Below are 21,685 nucleotides of genomic sequence, written 5' to 3'. Positions count from 1 at the left end.
CCCATGACCCCTCAAGATGCTGCTCGCTCACACCTTTGCTAAGGCACAGACATCACATGCTCGGTTTGGAGCCGTGGCCCCATTTGCCGCAGTCACACACAGAGGCTGCTGGTTTTCATTGCCAACAGATGAGAGGCCTGGGCATGCTTATGCAGAGATATTTCCAGTATCTCCCTTACTGCTGAGCTCAAAAAGGTTATTTCCATCAGTACATCCCAGCGCTGGTCCACAGCAGGTCCCTGTCTTGTGACAGCATCACACTAACCCTTTTATGCCCAGCCTAGCCTGAGTCTCCCTGCTTATATCTAACTGTGCTGCTCTAATTACATTGGTTTGTGTGTGTAATCCTGCATGGGGCAATGAAATGCTGCGTAATGAGGAAAAACTTCATGTGAAATGATCCACTTAAACAACCTAGTTAGTCAAATTGTACTTTGTGGTGGTATGCATAACAACAAATTAAAAGGATATTTGCACTTTACCAAAATCCTATTTCTAACTGTAGCTCTCCCTTTTTTAAAATCTGGTACTAAACTGTATTTATGGAAACATCTGCTGAATTAAGCAGACTGCATTTGGAAGGCCTTAGCAACATTAACTTCCTAAAAACTTAACAAGTCCTTGTTAATTATCACACTTCCAATTAGATGTGCTCTGTCCTGATGGGGAGAAAAAAAGAGAAGGAAAAAAGAAAAAGTTTAGAATTTAGTTCCTGGCAAACCTGTGGGCTGAACAGGGAGCCTTTGTGAAACACTATGGCCCAAAGATGTATAATGTTTACACAAACATATCTGTGTTTCAGCAAAGGTGATCCACATCCAAGGGCATAAGAAATGTACAGGCAAGAAGTTGCAATTGCTACTAAGAGTGTAAACTGATGCTTGGAACCGTTCCTGATTGGTCCAAGGTAGTTTCAGAGCAGCTCAGATGACCAGAAGGTGTAATGTTCGAAGGGACATGCTCAAAGTATCTGAAAAAATGTATAAACAGCCTTCCTGTACTTGAGAGCTTTCCTTCCCTGGGACACAAAGGGACTGCAGCTTCATCTAACATGGGCTGTGTGGCCCAGGGCTCCTCTATCACCTGTCTTTTCTAGTGTTAGTGGTGTATAAAGGGTTTAATGATTTAATATCTTTGCTGACTTCCACTTATGTTCTTTTAAAGTCTGTATAAACAATTTTGTGCTTGTGGAAAGCCACACCACAGTAATATAGAAATAAACTGGTTTATGCTGGAGGCACCATGGTTACTGTGTTGTAGGTTTCTCTTCTTTCGTGCTAAAAATGTGAAAGAATTAAGAATCTGAGTTCAAGGAGGTTATATTCATTTTTTTAAAGACGTGCTTTTTTTAATTGATCCATTTTACTATCAACTTTTTTTTTTATTTTTTTTTTTATTTCTGTATAGTTCTTGCCATGCATGAAAATGTTTTAAAGTGCCCTACCCCAGGATGCACTGGAAGAGGACATGTCAACAGCAATCGCAACACGCACCGAAGGTAGATCAGAAAAATTCCCGTCCACTTAAAACCTAACACGTACTTGGGAGAAAATTGATAGGCACACCTTGGAATTAGATGCTATGCACTACACTGAAGAGTGCCTGTGAACTGCAAGGGCAGCCTGTATTATTTATAACTAAATAATTGTGTTTAATTCCATTATATTAAAAAATGGCTGCAGCACAGAGGATGGCAAATTCCACTAGTATTTAAAGCTACAATTCAATCACAGTCCTCACATTGAAAAATCATCATGTACAAGGGGAAAGAATGAAAAACACATTATTACTGCTACAATTGGAAAACCCAGTGGAAACCAAAACTCATTTGTTTTGCACCACTACATGCTAGTTGTTGACAGGAACTTCCAATCAAGGCACATTCCCTTTTAACCAAACAGAAAACTTTAAGCTAACTATTTTGAAATCTGTTTAGAAGCTCCACTTATTACCCTCAGGAATGCCACCTTCCTGCCTGGAACCCTCCTGTCTATTTAATGTGGTGCCTGCAGGGAGGAAGTAAAATTGAGAAAAGACTTCCAGACAGGCAGCTGGGGAATCACAGCTGGACTGCAGGTGAGGCAGAGAGTCAACACACTCTGTCTCCAGCAAGCTATTGCTGTCAGCACAGCTCTTTTCAGTACTGCTTTCTGCTGCTTCTTGGAAAATACAATGTCAGTCTTAAAACTGAACCTGGGACATGAGAATTTAAAAAAACAACTTTCTTTGTTGATCTGAATTTTGTGACATTTTAGCGTTCATTTTGTTTATTGATTGATTTGTTACTATTTGCATAGTACATCAAAATTAAGGTTTATCATACTGTATTTTAATACTAGAAATAGTAAGTCAGTCTTTACCAATCATATGACAAGTTTGTCTACAAGAATATTTAAGGCACAAGCAGATATATTTTCTTTGTTTTTCCTGTTTCCAATGCCCAGTTATCTTTGAAGCACATCAGCTGTATCATGAGCAACCCATGAATAGGATAAGAAAACATGTCCTAATCTAATAAAACAAACAGGAAAATATAAGCTAGCACAACTTGAAATGACAAAATATGTTCTTTGGTAACAGTCTCTCATATATCCCTGCATTTTTTTTTCCCAAATTCACTTTCCTTTTAATCAGCAGGAGGCTTATATGCATGGTTTAGCTGATAAAGTAAATGTCATTTGTCAAAAAATTTACTAGTGACTTGCCAGACACAAAACATCAAAGCTGAACTGTGGAAAACTCCTACATGATTCAGTTTCCAGATATATCACCTAAAATACACAGATTTCACAGTTTTGCATTAAGGATTGAAAAACAGATGAATCTGGGCTATAACAGCAGCAGTTCCCTTAGATGCACAGACCATCAAAGCCACTGGTTTCCATAGAAAAACAGCACACATCTCCTTTGCTCAGAAATTAATTTCAATGTTTTTTCTTGTTTTTTCTGTTCTTCACCTTTGCTTTCCAACAGCCTTTCTGGTTGTCCAATTGCTGCAGCTGAAAAGCTGGCAATGTCCCAAGAAAAGAACCAGCTCGAGTCTCAAAAAGCTGGGCAGTGCCATGATCAGACTCACAGGTAGGAGCCATCACAAACCAGTTTCTCCAACAAACAAACTCTTATTTATGCACAAACTCTATTGATTGGTCCTCAGATCTTTCACCCACTTCAGTGGGTGAAAGTTTCAGTTTTCCATGATGAACCTCTGCAAAACTATCTGATTCTCAAAACAAACCACCATCTTTCTGTTGGTTGTTGTGCCACGTGGCTGACATAGACAAAAGACGTATCTTTGGATAAGCAATCAAATATATCCCATTAAATCTTACTTCCACACAAGTAACCTGATCAGAGCAATTCATAGAATATCTGTATTTTTAGTTTATTGGTTTAATTACTTTAATTTATTTTTTATACAATGATATAAAAAAGGAGAAACACTTTTTATTGCAATTGTTTTTTGTCTGAGTTATATGGACCCTACAGACACGCATAATTTGCACATCATTGGCACCACGACCATTACAACCTATTATATTCAGGTCTATTTGGGGACACTTTAATTTGTGGATTATTGACATGATCAGCTCTAATGGTTCCTTCAGAGCCATTACAGAATATTATGTCCATGTGTCTGCCAACTGCACGTGCCTTAACTCTACATATGAAAAGTCCTAAGGAAATTACTAAAGACAAGTAGTTACTGAACATTGACTAAATGGAATAACACACCATAAATCATTCATTCCTACCAAATAGCACAAGCAATTATTTCAGATCATCTTACCTTATATTTATACCATACTCATTCACAGTAAAGTGAGAACAATACTGATCCAAAAACCCTAAAATGTAGAAAAAAGTCCAGACAAATTTTTAGAACTAAAGGAAGTGGTAATCTAGCAGCAAATCAGTAACTTCCTTGTAAATATCTCAAACTGCTACTAAAGAATACTGCATTTTTTAATGTCCTCATCTGTTAGTTTGTGAAGTGGTCAAAGCTCTTTTTGACTACTAGTCAGCCACCATGTTTATGTTGTTTATTTCTCGTATACCCACCAGTAAGTTTTGCATATGATGATAGCACACTTTTGGATTATGAGATGCAATCATATCCTATTTCTCAAGACAAGGTTATTTAAAGACATTCTTGTGTTGCTCCTTCATTCTTTTCCTCCTCTCTGCAGGACAAATTTAGCAAAGCAGCCTGAGGTATCTCAGTACAGTTACAGAACTTCGCAGCCAGTCACTTCCTCCAGAGGCACCCTGGTGAAAGAACAGGAGAAGTTTGGGAAAGTCCCATTTGATTATGCCAGTTTTGATGCACAAGTCTTTGGCAAACGCACAACAGCACCTGTGTCACAAGGTCAAAAAACACCTCAGTTTCTTGAATGTAAGCTCAAAATTCAATTTTCTCTTCAAAAAGGGGGAAAATATAAATGATTTTTTTTTTCCATTTTGCTTGTTGTGCTTTCAAACTTCTAGAATTCTAAAAAGGTCTGTAGAAACCATCTTTAATCACTTGTATCTATAATGTAAAATAGAATTACTAATTTGCAAAATATAGAATTTTAAAACACTAAACACTAAATATCATCACTACAAAGTTTACTTTTTTGATGTTTCTCTTAAAAGCAGTTATCAGTAGAAAAGAGGAATAAAAAGTAATGCTTAATGTTTTACTCATTACCTTCTTCTTGATTAAATTGTGATATATTTATGGGATAGGTGAGAAGTCCCATGGAATGTGTCTGCAGAAGATGTAATGAGCTGTAGTACAAAGAAATACAAGTTAGGTTTCAGAGGTACTTCAGGTACCATTTAGGTGAATTTATACAGGTATTATTCCTTTTAGATGAGCATGTGCCCAGCTGCATTTATTCCAGGCCTGGGCTGAATTTGTTTTGGTACCTCGTATTTCTGTACTAAATCATATTTGTAGAGCAGTCATATCCAGTGCATCAAGTTGCTATCAAGATTCCTCTTCTTGCATCATTTACAGATTTCCTGAGGTACTACTCTGTACAAATGAGATACCACAGTGTGAACACTGATGGTTTATTGCAGATGGGAAACATCGACAATGTTCTGCCATTGTATTGATGATTATAAAATACACTTCAGTTTAAAGAAACAAATGATTCTGTTGTCATGAGGGAAATGGAAAAGAAGTGTTTCATTGCACCAAAACTGGATTGAGAAGAAAATAGTTCCAGAGAAATGTGAAAAAAGGCTTTATATTTGGCCTTTTTTCTTTCGTTTTGTTAGTGATATAAAGACTAATAAAGGAAAATAAAACGGGAAAACAAATTTTGTCCCACTTACTCCAACAAAGAGGAACATTCATAGTAAGGTGAACAGAAAAGCAAAAAAACTTTGTTAATGAATAAATTTATATATAAGTTAATGATAATATACATCTAATATGATAAAATATTATACAGGTTTTATATATTTATACAATTTTGTGTATTTTTATATTCATTTGTGTATGTGCCTGAGTACACAAAAACATACATGTATATTTGTAGGTATCTGTTTTTTGTATGTGTATATATATATAAATGCTCTATTTAAAATTGCAAATGAAAAGCAGATATTTATCTGACCTGGAAAATAGGCTTGCTTAAATGAAAGCAAATATATGCATTGCCAGCTTCTTGGGTGGCAGATTTTCCAATTTTGTTTGTAAAATTGAATATTCCCTATTAGCTGTCTGTTTGCACAGATGTATATCTATTTCACAGGTTCATTTCAAGGAAAAAAAAGATTGAAATGTTTTTATACAAATGCAGAAACATATATATGCAATTTATGTATGAAGTATATCAGAGCTGAAGTTTACAGCCTGTTGTTCTTGCAAAGATTGCAATGTGCAGCTATTATTTTAATGGAAAGGTGAAAGTAAAAGAGCTGGTGAGTGATTTAACTATCCAGGTATACAAAAGTTGGCGATAAGAAGCTGATGATGTAGTGATGGGTTCAGAGTCCTATGTAAATATGTAGCCAGACAAAAGCCCATCATTAGCCCTCTGTGGATTCTGCACTTGTAAACTTGCTTTCATTTTAACAAAACGTACACCCTTTATAGCCTGGGGTGGCTCTTTGTTGGTTGGTCATTTTTATATATTTTTTTAAGGATAGGTAATGAAAAACACACTTTCTGGTCTTCAAACACAATTTAAATTTCATTGTAGTAACTGTTAAAAATGTAGACTGTCTTGTTTGTGCTTACAGCAGGGTAGATAAATCCTTCTTAATTTTCACTAGAAAAAGGGAGGACTGAATCATGAGGCTTTCATGTATTGCTCTACTGAGATGCCTCTCGTGCTTGGAGAAATGGAATATAGAATTCAGCTACAGTCAAAGCACATAAACAAGCATTTCTTTCAGAGCATCCCAAGTTTGAGGGAAGATGAGTCCTCCTATGCCTTGTGTAGCTCTTAGCATTAAAAAGCACTCAGCCAAAGCTCTACATCCAACGGGATCCAGAGCCTTGGGGCTCAGATCTTTAGGGAACGAGCAGATGGCCATACGCAGAAATGTTCTTGATGTATCTGGGTGTAGGCTGAGAAATTGGATTTTGCTTAGTTTATCTTTGTAGGACACTGTGAGGGCTGCAGACAAAAGAAGTGATTATTGCTTCTTTAGAGCTGAAATCGTGGTGCTGTGTTCTCCCTGCAACAGTTTATGCCATCTCAAGCTCCAAAATCCAGAAGAGAGAGCAGAGTCCTCTCTAAGTGTTTTAGAGTAAGTGCTGCTGCTGAAGAAGAAAACAAAGAACCAAACACGCCACTTTTGTCTGTGAAAGTGCTTTTCTGTTCACCTGTTAGTATTTAATATTCAACTGACCTCCCTGTGCCTAATAAATCTGTGTATTATTCCAAAAATAGCCAACAAAAGACTGTAAACCAAGATCATATGTATGTTCATTATTTTTAAAAATTGATTAAAGGATAGACTTAAATTTATAAATATTTCCACAAAATCAGTACTGAATACTCCTTACAGGTAATGTTTTTATCTGATTGTTTCATTCAAGAGCCCAGTTTTGTGCTCCTCAGTCACATAAGCAGAGCTATTTAAATAACTGATTTATTCATCTAAGTAGAGTAAGCAGTGTTGTTTTAGCTAAGACTGGACAAGTCACTGTTGGTTTTTTTGAACAATAGAGCTTCAAGAGGAAGCCTTTATAAGAATACATTTACAATTTCATTTGTCCACTGGAGTGGTAAAATCATGGTGGATACCACACTAACGCTTGCTCAGTCTTTTCTCGGACATCATTGGTTTTAATGCCTGAGTTAAGTAAAATATGAGTAAAAAATCTCAGCAGGTTTGTTGACAGATGTGTTTTTCTCAAGGAAAAATTAAATTATTGTGTTTCTGAAGCCATTTTTACTGTAAACCCTTGCTGGCAATAGCAAAAGGATTGTTTTAAATGTAATCTTTGAGTATTTTTTTTCTATGTATGAAATTGTAGTCTGAGAAGCAAAACTATTTAATGGGAAAAATTTCATACATGCGATTGCTAATCAAATCTCTCTTCAACAGCAAAGCATTTTTCAAATCCAGTGAAATTTTCTAATCGACTGCCTAGTGCTAGCGCCCACACACAGAGCCCTTGCCATGCCAACTCTTATAGCTACGGTCAATGTAGTGAAGACACCCACATAGCAGCAGCTGCTGCTATCCTGAACCTTTCCACCCGCTGCAGGGAAGCAGCAGAGATCCTCTCCAACAAACCACAGAGTCTGTCTGCCAAGGTAGGGTAGTCCAAGAACCTGGAGGGTGTGCTAGCTACTGAACTGTGCGAATAAACTGTCTTTCATGTTAGTGACTGCATTAAATCCCCCAAAAGGAGGCTTCTGTTTGCATGCTCTTTTGAGGAGAGGCAGAGGAAAAAAAAAATAAAAAATCAGCAACGCAGTGACCAGTTCTGATAAAACTAAATAAATAGGGGGAATTATGTTGTTAATTCTTTTCATAATTGAGCCCTAATTACAAGGGGGGAGTTTTCTGGGAGGAAAAAAAGAAAAAGGGTGTTTGAAATCCAGCAACAATCTGTGGTGGATAATGAGTAAGATCTGTTTTAAGAGGGAATTTTTCTCCCTCTGAAACCTGCCATTGGTGATCATTTTGGAGACTGATTTTTAAAAAAATACATAAAAATCTTATGATTAATCAAGGGGATATTTTGTTAGCAGTGGAACAGAACTACCTATGGAGTCTGTTGTGTTTGGAGCCCTTAACAGTTTGGCAAGATGGAGAGGGGGGGAATAACAACTGACTTTGGTAAAATTCCCCTTTCTGCTGGCAAGAGAGGAGAATCAGGCCCACTGCGTTTGGAGATAGATAATTTGGGCAAGTCTGTCATAATGGAAAGCTGCCTAATTTTGTAGATGTTTGTGTGGCTTTCGTGTTTTGGTTTCTGCTCTGCGTTTCCTCACAGATCTTTATGATTTACAAATGGTGCTGTGTGAGCTATGAGCCTTATTTTCTGTGCCATTACATAGTATTATAATGCTGATGAAAACAGACAAGATTTTCTTCTGATGACAGTGGTGTGGGAGCACTGTTGTTTATTATTTGCATTAAAGTCACACATGTTCCACTGCAATGAAACTTTTGAAAGCTCTTTGTAGATGAGAGGGTGTCATTAAAAGAACTTAAGGAGAAATCATTGGGGAGTGAAAGGAGGTGCATTTGTCAAAACAGAGCATAGCAGGTGTGTTTCTGCTGTGGGACTCTGACTCATGATGCTTGCTCTGAAAGACAGATGATCTGTTTTTGTGCAAGTCAGTGTCACTCTACCTTATCTCTCTGTTATCTGAACCCCACAGGGCTCAGTGTGGTTAGATGTGTCTTCCACAGCTGTTGATCTACGTTTTGGTTGAGGGTTTAGTCACCATTTCTAGGAGGTTAGTTATTATTTTTTGAGTGGAGCCATTCATTTTTCCATCAGCATAATACCTTGTTAGGTATCCTGAGCCTTGTGCCTTTGCAGAGTGGTATCCCCTACTTTGATGCTTTTGATTTCTACTTGTGTGTGAAGTTTTGGACATTAAAATCAATGCTGGGAGATGCCACAGGGTAAACTTTTTATAGTATGTCCACATGCATTCCCTGTAATTCATTATCTGTTCCAAAGACTGCTCATAGAACCTTTCCTAATGACAGATCCATCCTTGATATCTGCTGCAAAAAAGTCTTTAATAGAGACTTCTTCTAGTAGGGAAATGGAAACTGATGCCAATGGTTGGATTAAATTGCTGCAGCAGCCTTTGGCTGACCTCAGCAATAGACCTTTGTTGCCAGAGAAGAGCAGTAAAGGGACCAGGCATAACCCAAAGATTTTCTCCTATGTACCTGCTTCACAGTTGCCAAATCATGGGGAAGGATTGAATGGAAGTGACCATAATAGTAATGATACAGAGGGGCACTTGGGGCACATAGCTTACTCCTTTTTCACAGCCAGGAATCCAGACTAAAAGAAAATCACCTGCCTACCTTGCTATCTGCCTGCCTCCAATTTTGCCAGACTTTCTGGAGGGCATACTGCTACAAAACATCTGACAGAAGAATCAGAATTAGCTTCTGGCCAAAACACAGACAAGTAAGCCTCAAACAGATTTGGTGTCCAAAAGTACACAAAACATATTTTTATTTGGTTTTGGATATTTATTACTTTGATCATACAGGATTCAAACCAAAAAAAAATGTGGAATTAAGTTGCCAGACTCTCTTCAATGAAGACACTTTCTAATTCTGAAATGTAAAAAAATAAAATACTATTTATCAGTGTTTCCAAATTGTTTTGTGGCTCGTAGTGGCCACAAATGTAAATGCTTAATTGCTAGAATATCTTACAAATTTTTAGATTATTAAAAAACCTCACTTGAGACTTTATCTGTATTTGAACTAAAAAAATGCAATACATTACTACAGAGTTAATTATTTCCTTTTTCTACTGGACAGCACACACATTCAACAGGCTTGGAAATAACTGTGTGGAGTGGCTGTGTTCTGAGCCCCACAGTATCAAGCACCTCAGCCCTGCCCCATGAAACAGCCTTTTGTTCATTTTTCTAAGAAAACCTGATTACCATCTTCCATAATTTAGCACATCAAAGCTCCTGACTTGTAAAGGTGTTTGAGCATCACACAGCCTCCCAACAATCCAATCCTTGGTTCTTTACAGATGGGAGGCTGTGTGGTGGTAGAACAAGGATATGTGAGATTGCAGAAGATTTCCCAGGCTTGCTGGAAGTACTTTGCCAGTAGCACAATTGTCAGAGATGCAAAAATATTGTGCTTCTAAGTTTTAAAAGCAGAATTTAAAGTTCAAACATTTAAAGTAGGTGGCATTTTCTTGTATTTGCTCAAGACATGCATATGTTGCCTTGCTTAAACAAGTGGGGAAAAAATCAAAATACTTTTTAGCACAAATGTGTTCCCAAGTATCTTTCTTTTCTTTTTTTTCCTCTTAAATTTTATGTCTTGACCCCCAAAGCATTGTCCCTCTCCTAGAAAGAGTTGGATGGTTTACCCTGAATATTCACCACTTTCCTGTGTATACACATAACATATAAATGAAAAAGTAAATGTATTTTATAACATAGTTCCAAATTTCAGTAATGGGTATTCAAATATGTGTCTCTCATTCTCTACATATCAGTTCAAAGAAGGAGAGTCCAAGACAACAAAAGAGAAAGAGAAGTGTAGAAAGGATAGACAAGTCACATTACACATTAACAGTACCACAGTGAGAAAAACTTCCAGAGAGACCTTATGTTCAAGGTGATCTGACAAATATCCCAAGTTTAAAAATAATAATTCAAAAATTAAGCCATTAAAATAATACATTTATTCTGAAATGAGCAGTAAAATGAATCTTAAACCTTCTCTATGAATTATGTATCAGTTGCATACAGAATAGTAAGATCATCAGATACCTTGATGATATAGTTTTCAAAATAATTAATGCCACATTAATGTTGTGCTGTCTGAGCCATTCAGCCTGGGACTGCAGGAACTTTTCCCCTGAATACAACCCCAAGCAGGCAATTCTCATGCAGGCAATACCCCAAGCCAGTCTCCTGGCTGTATCTGATTTTTCAGTTCATGTAGCTTCACGCAGCTCCCATTGAAGCCACCAGAATGGTTCCCCTAGGAGGCTTAGCCTGCAGTTTCTAGCTCTGTGTAAGAATCCACATCATCATAACTTCCAGGGATCTCCCCTGTTTACAGCCCTCACCACACAAGTCTCAGTGAGGTAGCTGCAAGCAATAGTTTATCTGTATCCTCATCACTATTGCTTGCCAAACATTTTGTTGACTGTTTTGGTGTTTTTCCCACCTGTTTAGACAAAACGGCATATGCACACTATGCCTTGAAAGAAAACAACACCACCACCAACAACAAAAAATAAAATCACACTTGCTAAAAATGTTTAAATTCTGGTTTTGAACAAAATTGTGTCATCTCTCCCTTCTTGGATTTTGATGATGTTGAAAATTGCATCTATTATTTAAAAACTGTAGTTAGCACTCAGCATGTTAGTCAGGCAGTACTTTACTCCAAATACCTTAAAGCCTAAATACAGGATGACAAATCATCCAAGAGTATTACTAGGTACCATCCTGTAATACTGCTGTGTAAATTACTCTCTAAGCACTTTCCTGGCTAGCTTTTTTAATTTGTGAACTGCTCTGGGCTTAAATTGTGACTCCATTTTTCTCTCAGATGTTGTTGGGCTGTTAACAACTTTTCTCATTTTGACCCAAATTAATATTTTAATTTTCTGCAGAGGTACTCAATTGCTTAAGTCTAAGTGTGTAGAACTGAGGACCAGGTGCATGTGTTTTTGTTGGCTGTGAATAGAAAAGATTGTACTCTTTTGAATGGAGTTGTATTAAGAATATTATTCATACACATGGCAAGATATGAGTCTCATTTACTCCCAATACCAGAACTTAAGAGCTCTTTTGAGCTTTCCAAACCATGCTGAACTGCTAGGGGGAATGCAAAATCATTGATCATGTTGTTTCTTTGGACTTCCTTAGCATTAAGTTCCATGGATGATGCCAACCAAAAAGTACATGAATTCCCTTATATATCATGACACAATCTCCCTGGTGTCACAGGTTTGAAATAAGATCCATGCAGACACAATAATTTACTCTTTCTGATCCAGCTGAGATAAAGCTTAACTTGTAATCATTACTGGAGGAGACACACTGGAGGGTATTAAATGCTATGAGTGATCAGATGGGCCAAAAGCATATGAAAAAATGCAGGAGAAATTTGGGACAAAAAACTAGCATCCTTTATTGTCCTAGCTGTGTAATTCAGTTCTAAGAACATGACCTAATTAAGTATTAGAAAATATTCCCTAATACTTACGTCATAAAATAAACAAGGCTAAAAAAGATTGACTTTATTGTACAAAGCAGTTGGAGAGTATACAAACCATTTCTTTAGTTTTGGTTTACATATTTATATTAGTCTTTATTTTTGGTAATAAAGTACTATTTGTACCTTATTCTTTCACTAAATAGCTACTGGAATAAAGAAAATGTCCTCTGATCATTTTTCTTTAATTTTTTATTCTGGAATCCCTTTACCAGCTGGTTGTAAAACATGAGGTGGGGGGATTTCCTCTTACTGGTGAGGTAGTAGGTAAGAAGTAATCTGAATTTAATTACTGTGTGTATCCTATCATGCTCATTGATTTCTCTTCGTTGCTTCAGTGGATATTTTCCTGGCTTACACCAGTGTAAATGTAAATGTGAGTGAGATAATCAAGCTGCAAAGAATTACACAGCTTAAAACAAACATAAGTTAAGAAATAAAAATATACACTTTCATCTTTGTTTTGCTTCCAGTTTTAAGGAATAATCAGAACAGTTTACATTGTTTTAGTTGCTTTATTTTAAATATGTCATGGTAAATGGATAATATAGGCCTGTTCACACATGCACTAGAGTCAACAGTAATATGATCTTGCCTTCAGTGAGGAGAACACAGCCTTTACAAGCCTGAGCTAAGCTTAGTAAGTGCCATTTTCTGTCATCATGTCAGAACACTGCTTTAGCGTATTTTCCCATTTGCCATTTTTGTCTTCTTAGTTCCATTTAAAAATTAATGTAAAAATAAATGTGGTAAAGCAAGCAAAGGAGACATATTGAGAGGAGGGTGGGATGGGAGTAGGAATGTAAACTGGAGCAATAACTCTGACTTCCCTCTTTTTGCTCTGCCATTTGGAGTTTGCTAGGAAGGCACCAAAGCAATAGCTCTTTTATACCATTCTGAGTAAAAAGACATGCTGTAAACGTGTGATCAGTCCTGCAGTGAGCAAAGAGGGATATTTTTCCCATGACTTTATTTAATTGTTGTGTGCATCTGTGAGCTCACTTAAACCCCATCTGCACGCTACTTCACAAACACACAACCCAGCCTTCCCTCATCGGAATTAGGTACGTGTTGGGCAGCCCAACTTCTACATGAATTTCAGGCAAGTGTTGAGAAAGCTCTAAATATCCATGTTAATAAATGTTCTGCTTATCAGTCAGAGCTCCTCGTGGAAGCTATTGGTATCTGTTTCTTTGAGAGAATGATTTTCTGATATTATTCTATGTCAAGTTGCATCAAGAAGGGGGCCTTGATGGTTTTTGGCCCTTTTTGTTGTTGCTGTTGCCTTCTGAGTAGTTGATATTTTGTCAGTGACAGAGAATCTGCACTATTTATGGGTTTTGCACTATAAAACTACCGCAGCCCAGTCACATGGCTTCCTTTCCTAAGCCATCTGTCACAGAGGTCTGGAATTTTATGTGAATGTTGGTTGTGCAGACTTAACCCAAGTTTTTTTATTATGAAAAATGTCAGCAACTACAATATTTAGCATTTTACTTTACATTGGTCATTAAACTTGATTACTGTAGCTCTGTTTCATTGCTATAGTTACATATCAACTTTGAAGCCAAAAAACACTGGGGCGATCATGGCAGAGCTGTATTGTCAGATCCTGGAGTGTGTGCTTGGCACTGATATAGTTAATATCTTGGATTTTTGTAACTAAGGTTTATTAATGCTGGTAAAAAATGTATTTGATATTATACAGATGGCATAAGATGTTGTGGTTACTAAGTTATTATCCAGGATAAGCTGCACTGTCAAATTCAGGGCTTAAAACTATCACAGGAGATTAAACTATTTACTAAAAAGGGGCAGAAAGATATAACCAAAGCGTCTTAGTATGAACATATTAGAAGTGTATTTACTTCCCATAAATATAATAAAACATCTCTCTCTTTAAGCTGTATGATTGAAAATGTGAACTTGGCTATGTGGGAGAAGCAAACATAAGAGATGCCTGAGTTTCTGAACCAGGGACAAGCAGATGGCTTGGTGGTGCTTTGGTCTAGGTGGGCATCTGTGTCAGGCTCATGGATGCAAAAGGGAGTCGTGCTGGCTGAGTGAAGAGAGATTGTCAGGCCTTCAATTGTCATCTACCACCAATATTTTCCTTCTGATTCAGAAGATTTAATCAGTCACATTTTACCTTTAAATGAGTCATCACTGACAGTGGTAGAAAGCAAGGATGCATGAAGGAGGCTTGTATCCTTGGTCCAGCCAGCGTGGCCATGTCACACTTGCAGTACAGGGGAAGAACTCCTTGTTTCACCACAACTCTTAAGATCCTCAAGCAAGGATAGGTTTCACTGCCTGTCTTTAGCAATTGAATGGTTGACTAATCATCATGCCCCAGCAATGTTTAATGGGCAGAAAAAGAAAGGGACTCCAGCCAATGTCTTTCTGAAGAAGAGGTCTAAGACAGACAGAAAGATTTCCCCCTGGACATACCTGACTCTTTTCTATTAACAACACAATATCTAGATGATTCACTTACGCTACGAGTTTCCTATTATATTACTCAAGGTAGGGAATCCTGGGTTATACCACTGTCTCCTACACAGAACCAAACACATCTACCCCAAATTCCCAAGTGTTATCCAAGCTTTGTGGTGATGCAAATTAAAAATAGTAGTCATGACAGTAACAGGAAGACAATGAGAAGTGTTAATTACAATATTCTCTGTGTAGATATCTGACATCACTGTTTATCTCCATAGTCTTTGAATGTTTTCCACTTTATTCAGGAAAACATTAAACTAGACTACTGAGTAGTCCTCCAGAAGCCACATTTCACCTTCTTCCCTGCTTGCCTTCAGTAAACATTGGCAATAGCAAGGACTAGTCTTATATTCATCCTTATATAGAAAATATGTCAATATGCAGTGTAGCATATTAAGCATGAGTGAAAATTTGTTGTTGTTTTGTAAGCTGCATTTTCAGCAGGTTTTTACCACTGCTAGAAGAGGAGTTGGTCCTCTTTTTCTGTGATCTGCGTAAGGCAAAACAGTGACCTTTCCTTCCTTTGTTCTTGTATAGCCAAGCAGCATTTTCCCCTTTTTGTGAGCAGGAGAGCTTCTCCCAGACTGGAAAGAGAGGTTGGGTCTCTCCCCAGACTGCACATACCTCTGCAATTAGAGGCTGCTCTGTGCTGTGCTTCCCAGGAAGCAAAGGGTTTGTTGACTCAGGCAGAATGTCTCCATTAGGGAGAACCTCCTCAAGACCCTCCTGTACCTCCCAGTCTAGTGGTCTCAGTGCAGACCTGTGCTTTAGTGGCCTAGTCAAATTATGATTATTTATCATTTATCAGTACGCTATTTCAAGCGATGTAGAAAGGGCTAGTGAAAATTTCTCCTACTGTGCTACTTTTAGATGTATTTCTTTCCCCCTCCTTCTCCCCCACCATGATGCAGATGTTGTAATGTTTCCAGGGTGTGGGGGGAAGGGAGGATATGTAATAGTAATGCTGTTGATGACCTAAACAATGCATTAATGCTTTTAACTGTGAATTGGGGTCATAGTTCTCTGTAAGAGTGAAAAGATCAAGAAGATTTAAAGCTAAACTTTTTTTAAATAAAACTAGATTTAGGGTGTATAGGTTATGGTTTAGTGGCATCTTATTTAAATTCCACTTACTATGTTTAAGCTGAGATGCAGGGATACCATTACTGAAGCTACTCTTAAGTCTGCCTAAGAGTTGGACATTAACTGACATAAATCGAAAAGCTGGGTTTAGATTCAGATAAATTTAAATAAAAGCGTGCATTTATATTTATCCTTTAAAAGCACCACATGGTTATTTTACAGCCTTCCCATGTCTGTATCTAAACATGTCTCTGTTTCCTGTTGCATGTCAGGGAGCTGAGATAGAAGTGGATGAAAATGGCACACTGGATTTGAGCATGAAAAAGAATCGAAGCCAAGACAAAGTTATGCCTCTCACTTCTTCCAGCACAGCACTTCCCACTCCTTCCTCTTCTCCTTTCAAAGCAAGCAGCATCCTGGTAAATGCAGCCTTCTACCAGGCACTTTGTGAACAGGAAGGCTGGGACACACCAATCAACTACAGCAAGACCCATGGCAGGAAAGAAGAAGAAAAAGAGGTATTTTTTCAGTTTCTGAGTGACTTTCCTTTGCATGAGAGACCATATGATGGTCTTTAGGAGTTTAAAGATCTTTATGCAGTTTAAAGGGAATCAGTTTCCACAAATAGAAGCTTGTGAACATTGATCTGGTCACTTGGATGGGCTGTAAAAAACCCCATTACTCACTTAGAAAAATCTTGCTTTCAGACCCTACTTGTTAATGTCTGTAAGTCTCTAAGGTAAGGGAAACAAAGATATCCATCATTAAAGTCTGCTTTTTAAATTTTGTTCCTAATGAATCAATCCTATAACACAGATACTCAAAGAAAAGAAAAAAAACAACAAAAACAAAATAAAAATAAAAGCAAATCAAATCAAATCAAATCAAGACAGTTTGTTCATGCTGAAATAAAAGACAATTTCTTCATACCAACTTTTCAGACTTCTAGAGAACTTGATATCTAAGCATTTAAACATGCTTAAAACCTTGCCTGTACTACTCTTTCACTGGAAAAGTTTTTATTTTAAAGACTGCAAGAAATTTCTGCCAATGAGTTTTAGATCTCCAATTTGCAACTTATGTGATAAATCTTCTAGAGTGTCACTTCCAAATCAGTAATTGTTTTGTTTTTGTTTTTGTTTTTATTTTACTTTTTCATTTCTGTTTATCCTGTTTTGAAGACAAGGCAGCATAGTCTATTATGGCCTTTCTTTCTTATTCTTCTACTTTTCTGGCATCTTTGATTGTTTATTTCTTTTCTCTTGAGCCTGGATATGGATATGGGCTGCTTTCACTTTTCTTAAATCAGGAAGAGACCACCAGCTCTTTAAAAGGCTGATTAGATAAAAGCCTACATTACAGCCTTCAGAAACAAACTAAAAGATGTCGTGGTTGGAAGGTTTTATACTACTTACTCCTTGATTGCTTTTACATATTTAATAATAGAATTTGATCATAATTTTAATATTAAATTATAATTTGCTCAAAAATCAAATCTGACACTTCAAGAAGACATAGATGGGGTAAAACTACTTACAACTGAGGTTAGGGGATCCAGGTCTCCAATTCAAAAACCACCTGGAATTAAAAGAATATTCAGTTGAGTGAATATTCTCATATAGCAGTGGGCTGCAACGTGTCCACTGAAAAAGCTTGCATTTCTTGGAGGCTGGGTTCTCTTGAACCCTTTGCAGTCTCCTCTTTGAGGCTAGTGATGGTCTTTATCTCACCAATAATGAACAATCCATGCACCAGGGTTTTGGAGCAGGTTTGGCGTGAAGGAGGAGGCTGAGGGCTCAGGCCCTTCCCCATTCATGCTGGCTGAGCAGGCACATCCAGCTTTGAGAGGGCTGCCTTGCTGCTGGGATCAAGAGGTGTCACAGGATGGGCAGGGGACCTGTCATGTCACTCCTCCTCCCTGCTGCCATCACAGCTCAGCAAAAGAGCCAAGAGAGGAGCACCTACACATTCCCCCCAGTCCATGCCTGATTTCCACAAGGCTATGATGGGTGTCTGGATGTTTCCCTGTCCCTTTCCAGCACAGGGAACTGGAGGTGACTAAACTACCCAACGGGACATAATGGTCCAATGCACTCAGGCTCTGGTGCCCCTTGCACTTGGTGTTTTGACATTGTGAATTTTGTCCCTAATTGAGGATCTGGTCCCAGATCTCTGCTGTGAGATTCTGCTGTCCCAGGGAGCCTTGATACATCCAGTGATGTCAGGGCCAGAGGCTCTGTTTTCAAAATCAAAGACTGGCAGTTATCCTTATGCAAAGAAAATGACTGATTATATCTATTTCTAATTCATTGTTATCTGGTTCATATGCACAACAGTTGCTTAATTTTGGTGGTAATTTCCAGAAAATATTGTCTCTCTCTCTCTCAGCAAAATAGCCTGTCCAGATGCCCCCTTTAAAAAAAAAAATCTGAATTTGGAAAAAGCTCAAAATCTCTCCAAAAGGAAAGCGCTGAGAAATAACTAGAGCTGTCAGTTAGTTCAACTGTCAGTTCTCCAAAGATTTCAGGGCTTAAAAATGTTAAAAGTGCCAGATGCTATTATCTGTTATTCATGTTACCATTATGTTCTGGTCTTTGCTGAAATCAATATAAACTTCCATCTGTACATTAATGGAGTATCATTGCTTGCTTTCTTTCAGTAGTGTGCATGCATGAATACACACATGCTCTTTGCAGGAAATAGTAGTGCTTGGACCAATTGGGCCGGTTCCGATTTTTCTTTTAGTCTGAAATTCTTTAGATTTTAATAGCATTTAACTACAAATCCATTCAAATGGAAAAGGAAAAATTATACATACAGTTGGGCTTGACTAGCTGTGACGATCATCACCCAACATTCCAAAAAGAGAGAAGTGCTAAAGGTGTTTTCCCAAAGGATTATCTCTCCCTCTAAAGATAAATAGCTGGAGAAGCACACAAGCCAAGACGTGATGCTTTACTTTTAGTCTTAAGTGCAGAGGATCAAAATACACTTGTTCTTTATTTCTGACCTTCTGTGTTTCAGACAGATGAACCCCTTTTGGGCCACATATAGTGATGTAAGGCTCTAGAAAGGCAGAGTTTCAGTATTCCTTTGCCTACAATTAATTTGCACTGTCCTGGTTTTGCAGCTTCCACACATATGAAAATTTTATGCCGCTTGAATAACACCAAGTGTCCATCAAGGAACTAAGAAAATGCTGAAGAAGTCACCTATTTAAATGTTTATATATCTCCCTACTCCTGGGAAATATACTAGGAGAAAAACTGTATAATTTTTTTTATGTTTCTGTTTGTATGTATGTGTATAGTTTTAGTCTAAAAAAATTACAAATATTAATAGCTCAATTCAGGAAATTCACCACTAAGATTTAAAAAAAAACCCAAACAATTATTTAAAGGAGGAAAATTAAAATAATGCAATTCTAAACCCTCTAATATCAGTTATAGTGGTGGCTGTAGGTGTATTCCTGTCAGACTTCACCATGAAATGTTGTTTTTATTAAATGACTCAGTGAAATGAAGCTGTGAACTGCAATACTGTAGCATTTGGTCAAGCCTTGGATATACATAATTCTCCATCAGTCTGCTCTGTGCAGCAGGTATCAGATAGTGACATGATGAATAACACACACACACACACACATGCACACATACACATACAAAGTTTCTTGTCATCACCAGTGAAAGATCAGGATATCTTTCATTTAAAATAAAGAACACAAGTTACACATATGAAAATATTAGTATATCCCTCAGCACAGACAGTTATGGCTACTCTGGTGTGCTGCAGATGCACCCTAAGGTACATGACCCAGATCAGGACCACAGTAGAGTGCTAGAGGGTTCTTTTCACCACCCCCTACTCCAGGCTGCTCTCAGAAGAAGGGGAAGAGGCTGATGTATGCCTGGCTTAGATACATGGGATCCAGGCAAGGCATGCTTTAAATTTCTAGAAACACACATCAATTCAGTGATGCAGATGTAGCCTGGCAGAGTTAGTTGTTAGACAGGAAACTGATAAACCACCGTTTTTTAACCTCTGTTAAAAGAAGTGGAAACCATTTTACCTGTGTTTTTTGAAATTATTTTGACATCTGATCCCTTCCACTTGGTAACAGGGGGTTAGAATTTTTTGTTGCTTCTGGAGCTTTTGATTTTACGGTAATTTGTACCAGTGATGACCCCTGCTTGCACTTATGTGTTTGCAAGAAAGGTGGGACAGAACTTGTGGGCAGAAGTAGTCAGGAATTCAAATATCCATGGTAAAATCATCCCTATATGCCACTGAGAACAAGATTTAACACAACTTTGGAAAAGTATCTTTGATGTTTCTTGGGTCTTGAACAAAGCTGACACCCATTTTTCCACTTTTGCATTTTAGCATTTTAGTTTCCATGTTTGGAAGACTTTCAATCATTTATTATTTCTGCACTAACGTTTTATCGAGACCTCTGTAGTTGCTAATTTTCTCTGTTGCTCCTTATCTGAAGTTCTCCTTCAGAAATATAATTCCCCAAGACTGAAATATATGAGGGTTTTTCTACTTATTTAAAATAATTACTCATTAATTACTGTGAAATAGTGTTTAGCAAAGCTGACTATATGTATCTTTGCTTTCTGTATTTGTAGCAGATTAGATTATTCCCAACCAAATTAACCTCACAAATGTGGCTCAAAAAAATCAGTAGTAATTGATACAGCAATAATATGGCATCACTTCTATATGTATGTGAAGTGTGAGCTACAGTAGGCAGTAGGTAGCCAGTAGCAGAAAGCAGAAGAAAGTCATATTGAGGATCCAGCCTCCAAACAGGCAAAGACGAGCTGCCAGAATTGAGGACCATATGGAAGCTTTATCAGAAGAAGCACCCCTGCAGAGCTGACAAGACCCAGGAGGCAGAAACTCCATTTTCAGTCCAGATTCGACTCAGCCCTGCACTCCGTGTTAACAGCTCTGCAGACAGCCCTGCTCCTCTGTCCTGGCACGTTTGTCAGCTGCACAAGCCCAGAGCATCCATGGCACCAGCACTGTGAGTTCAGCAGAGGCTGGGACCTTCCCCTCTCAACCACAGGCAGCAGTTTCTGCTCCTACAGATGGTAATCTCTGGGAAACACCTGAGTATTGGAATGGAATCCCAAAACCAACATGAAGTCCAAGAAGGGAGTAATACAGATCTGATAATTGACACTATAAGCTTTGGAGAATTCTAGAATGATAGAATGGCTACAGAGCATCCCTCCAAAAAGAAAATACTTATCTGTCATAATGATAATAATAATTGAAGGCATTGAGTCTCAAAACAATATAAACCAAGCTATTTTGAAGTGGTCAAAGAAGATTTTTCAGAAAAAAAAAATACAATTTCCTTTAAGGACTCCCAAGTTTCCAAAATGCCTTCCCAAGGGAATGAATGCTTATGATTCATACCATCCACCAAACAGAATGGTAACAGTTATGATTTTGATCTACAAGAAGTAGAAATCAAGAACTACCCTTAGCAGCCTGCTATTAAGAAAGCTTCAAAGTTTTCTGTTCTTTATGATTTTTATTTTAAAGAGAATCTGCTCTTTCAATAAGATAAGAGAACAGGATTCCATTCCACAGACCTAAAAAGCTTTGCATTTACATTTGCTTAGGTAAATAACAACTTTTAAAATTTATTATTGTAATTTTGTAATTTATG

The 21,685-nt window shown here is 37.6% G+C and overlaps 1 protein-coding gene across 1 annotated transcript in view; it reads left to right on the top strand.

The window, feature by feature from the left end:
* Positions 1-21,685, top strand: part of ST18 (ST18 C2H2C-type zinc finger transcription factor) — a 166,224-nt gene that overhangs the window by 126,192 nt on the left and 18,347 nt on the right. Inside the window, exons 9-13 of the mRNA XM_015617267.3 lie at positions 1,408-1,498; positions 2,974-3,078; positions 4,188-4,393; positions 7,555-7,766; positions 16,272-16,517. Coding sequence (XP_015472753.1) covers positions 1,408-1,498; positions 2,974-3,078; positions 4,188-4,393; positions 7,555-7,766; positions 16,272-16,517 — 860 coding nt within the window. The remainder of the gene's footprint in view (positions 1-1,407; positions 1,499-2,973; positions 3,079-4,187; positions 4,394-7,554; positions 7,767-16,271; positions 16,518-21,685) is intronic.

Source organism: Parus major, chromosome 2, assembly GCF_001522545.3.
Source record: "Parus major isolate Abel chromosome 2, Parus_major1.1, whole genome shotgun sequence".
Taxonomy (NCBI): Eukaryota; Metazoa; Chordata; class Aves; order Passeriformes; family Paridae; genus Parus; species Parus major.
This window is presented reverse-complemented; position numbering and strand designations above follow the sequence as displayed.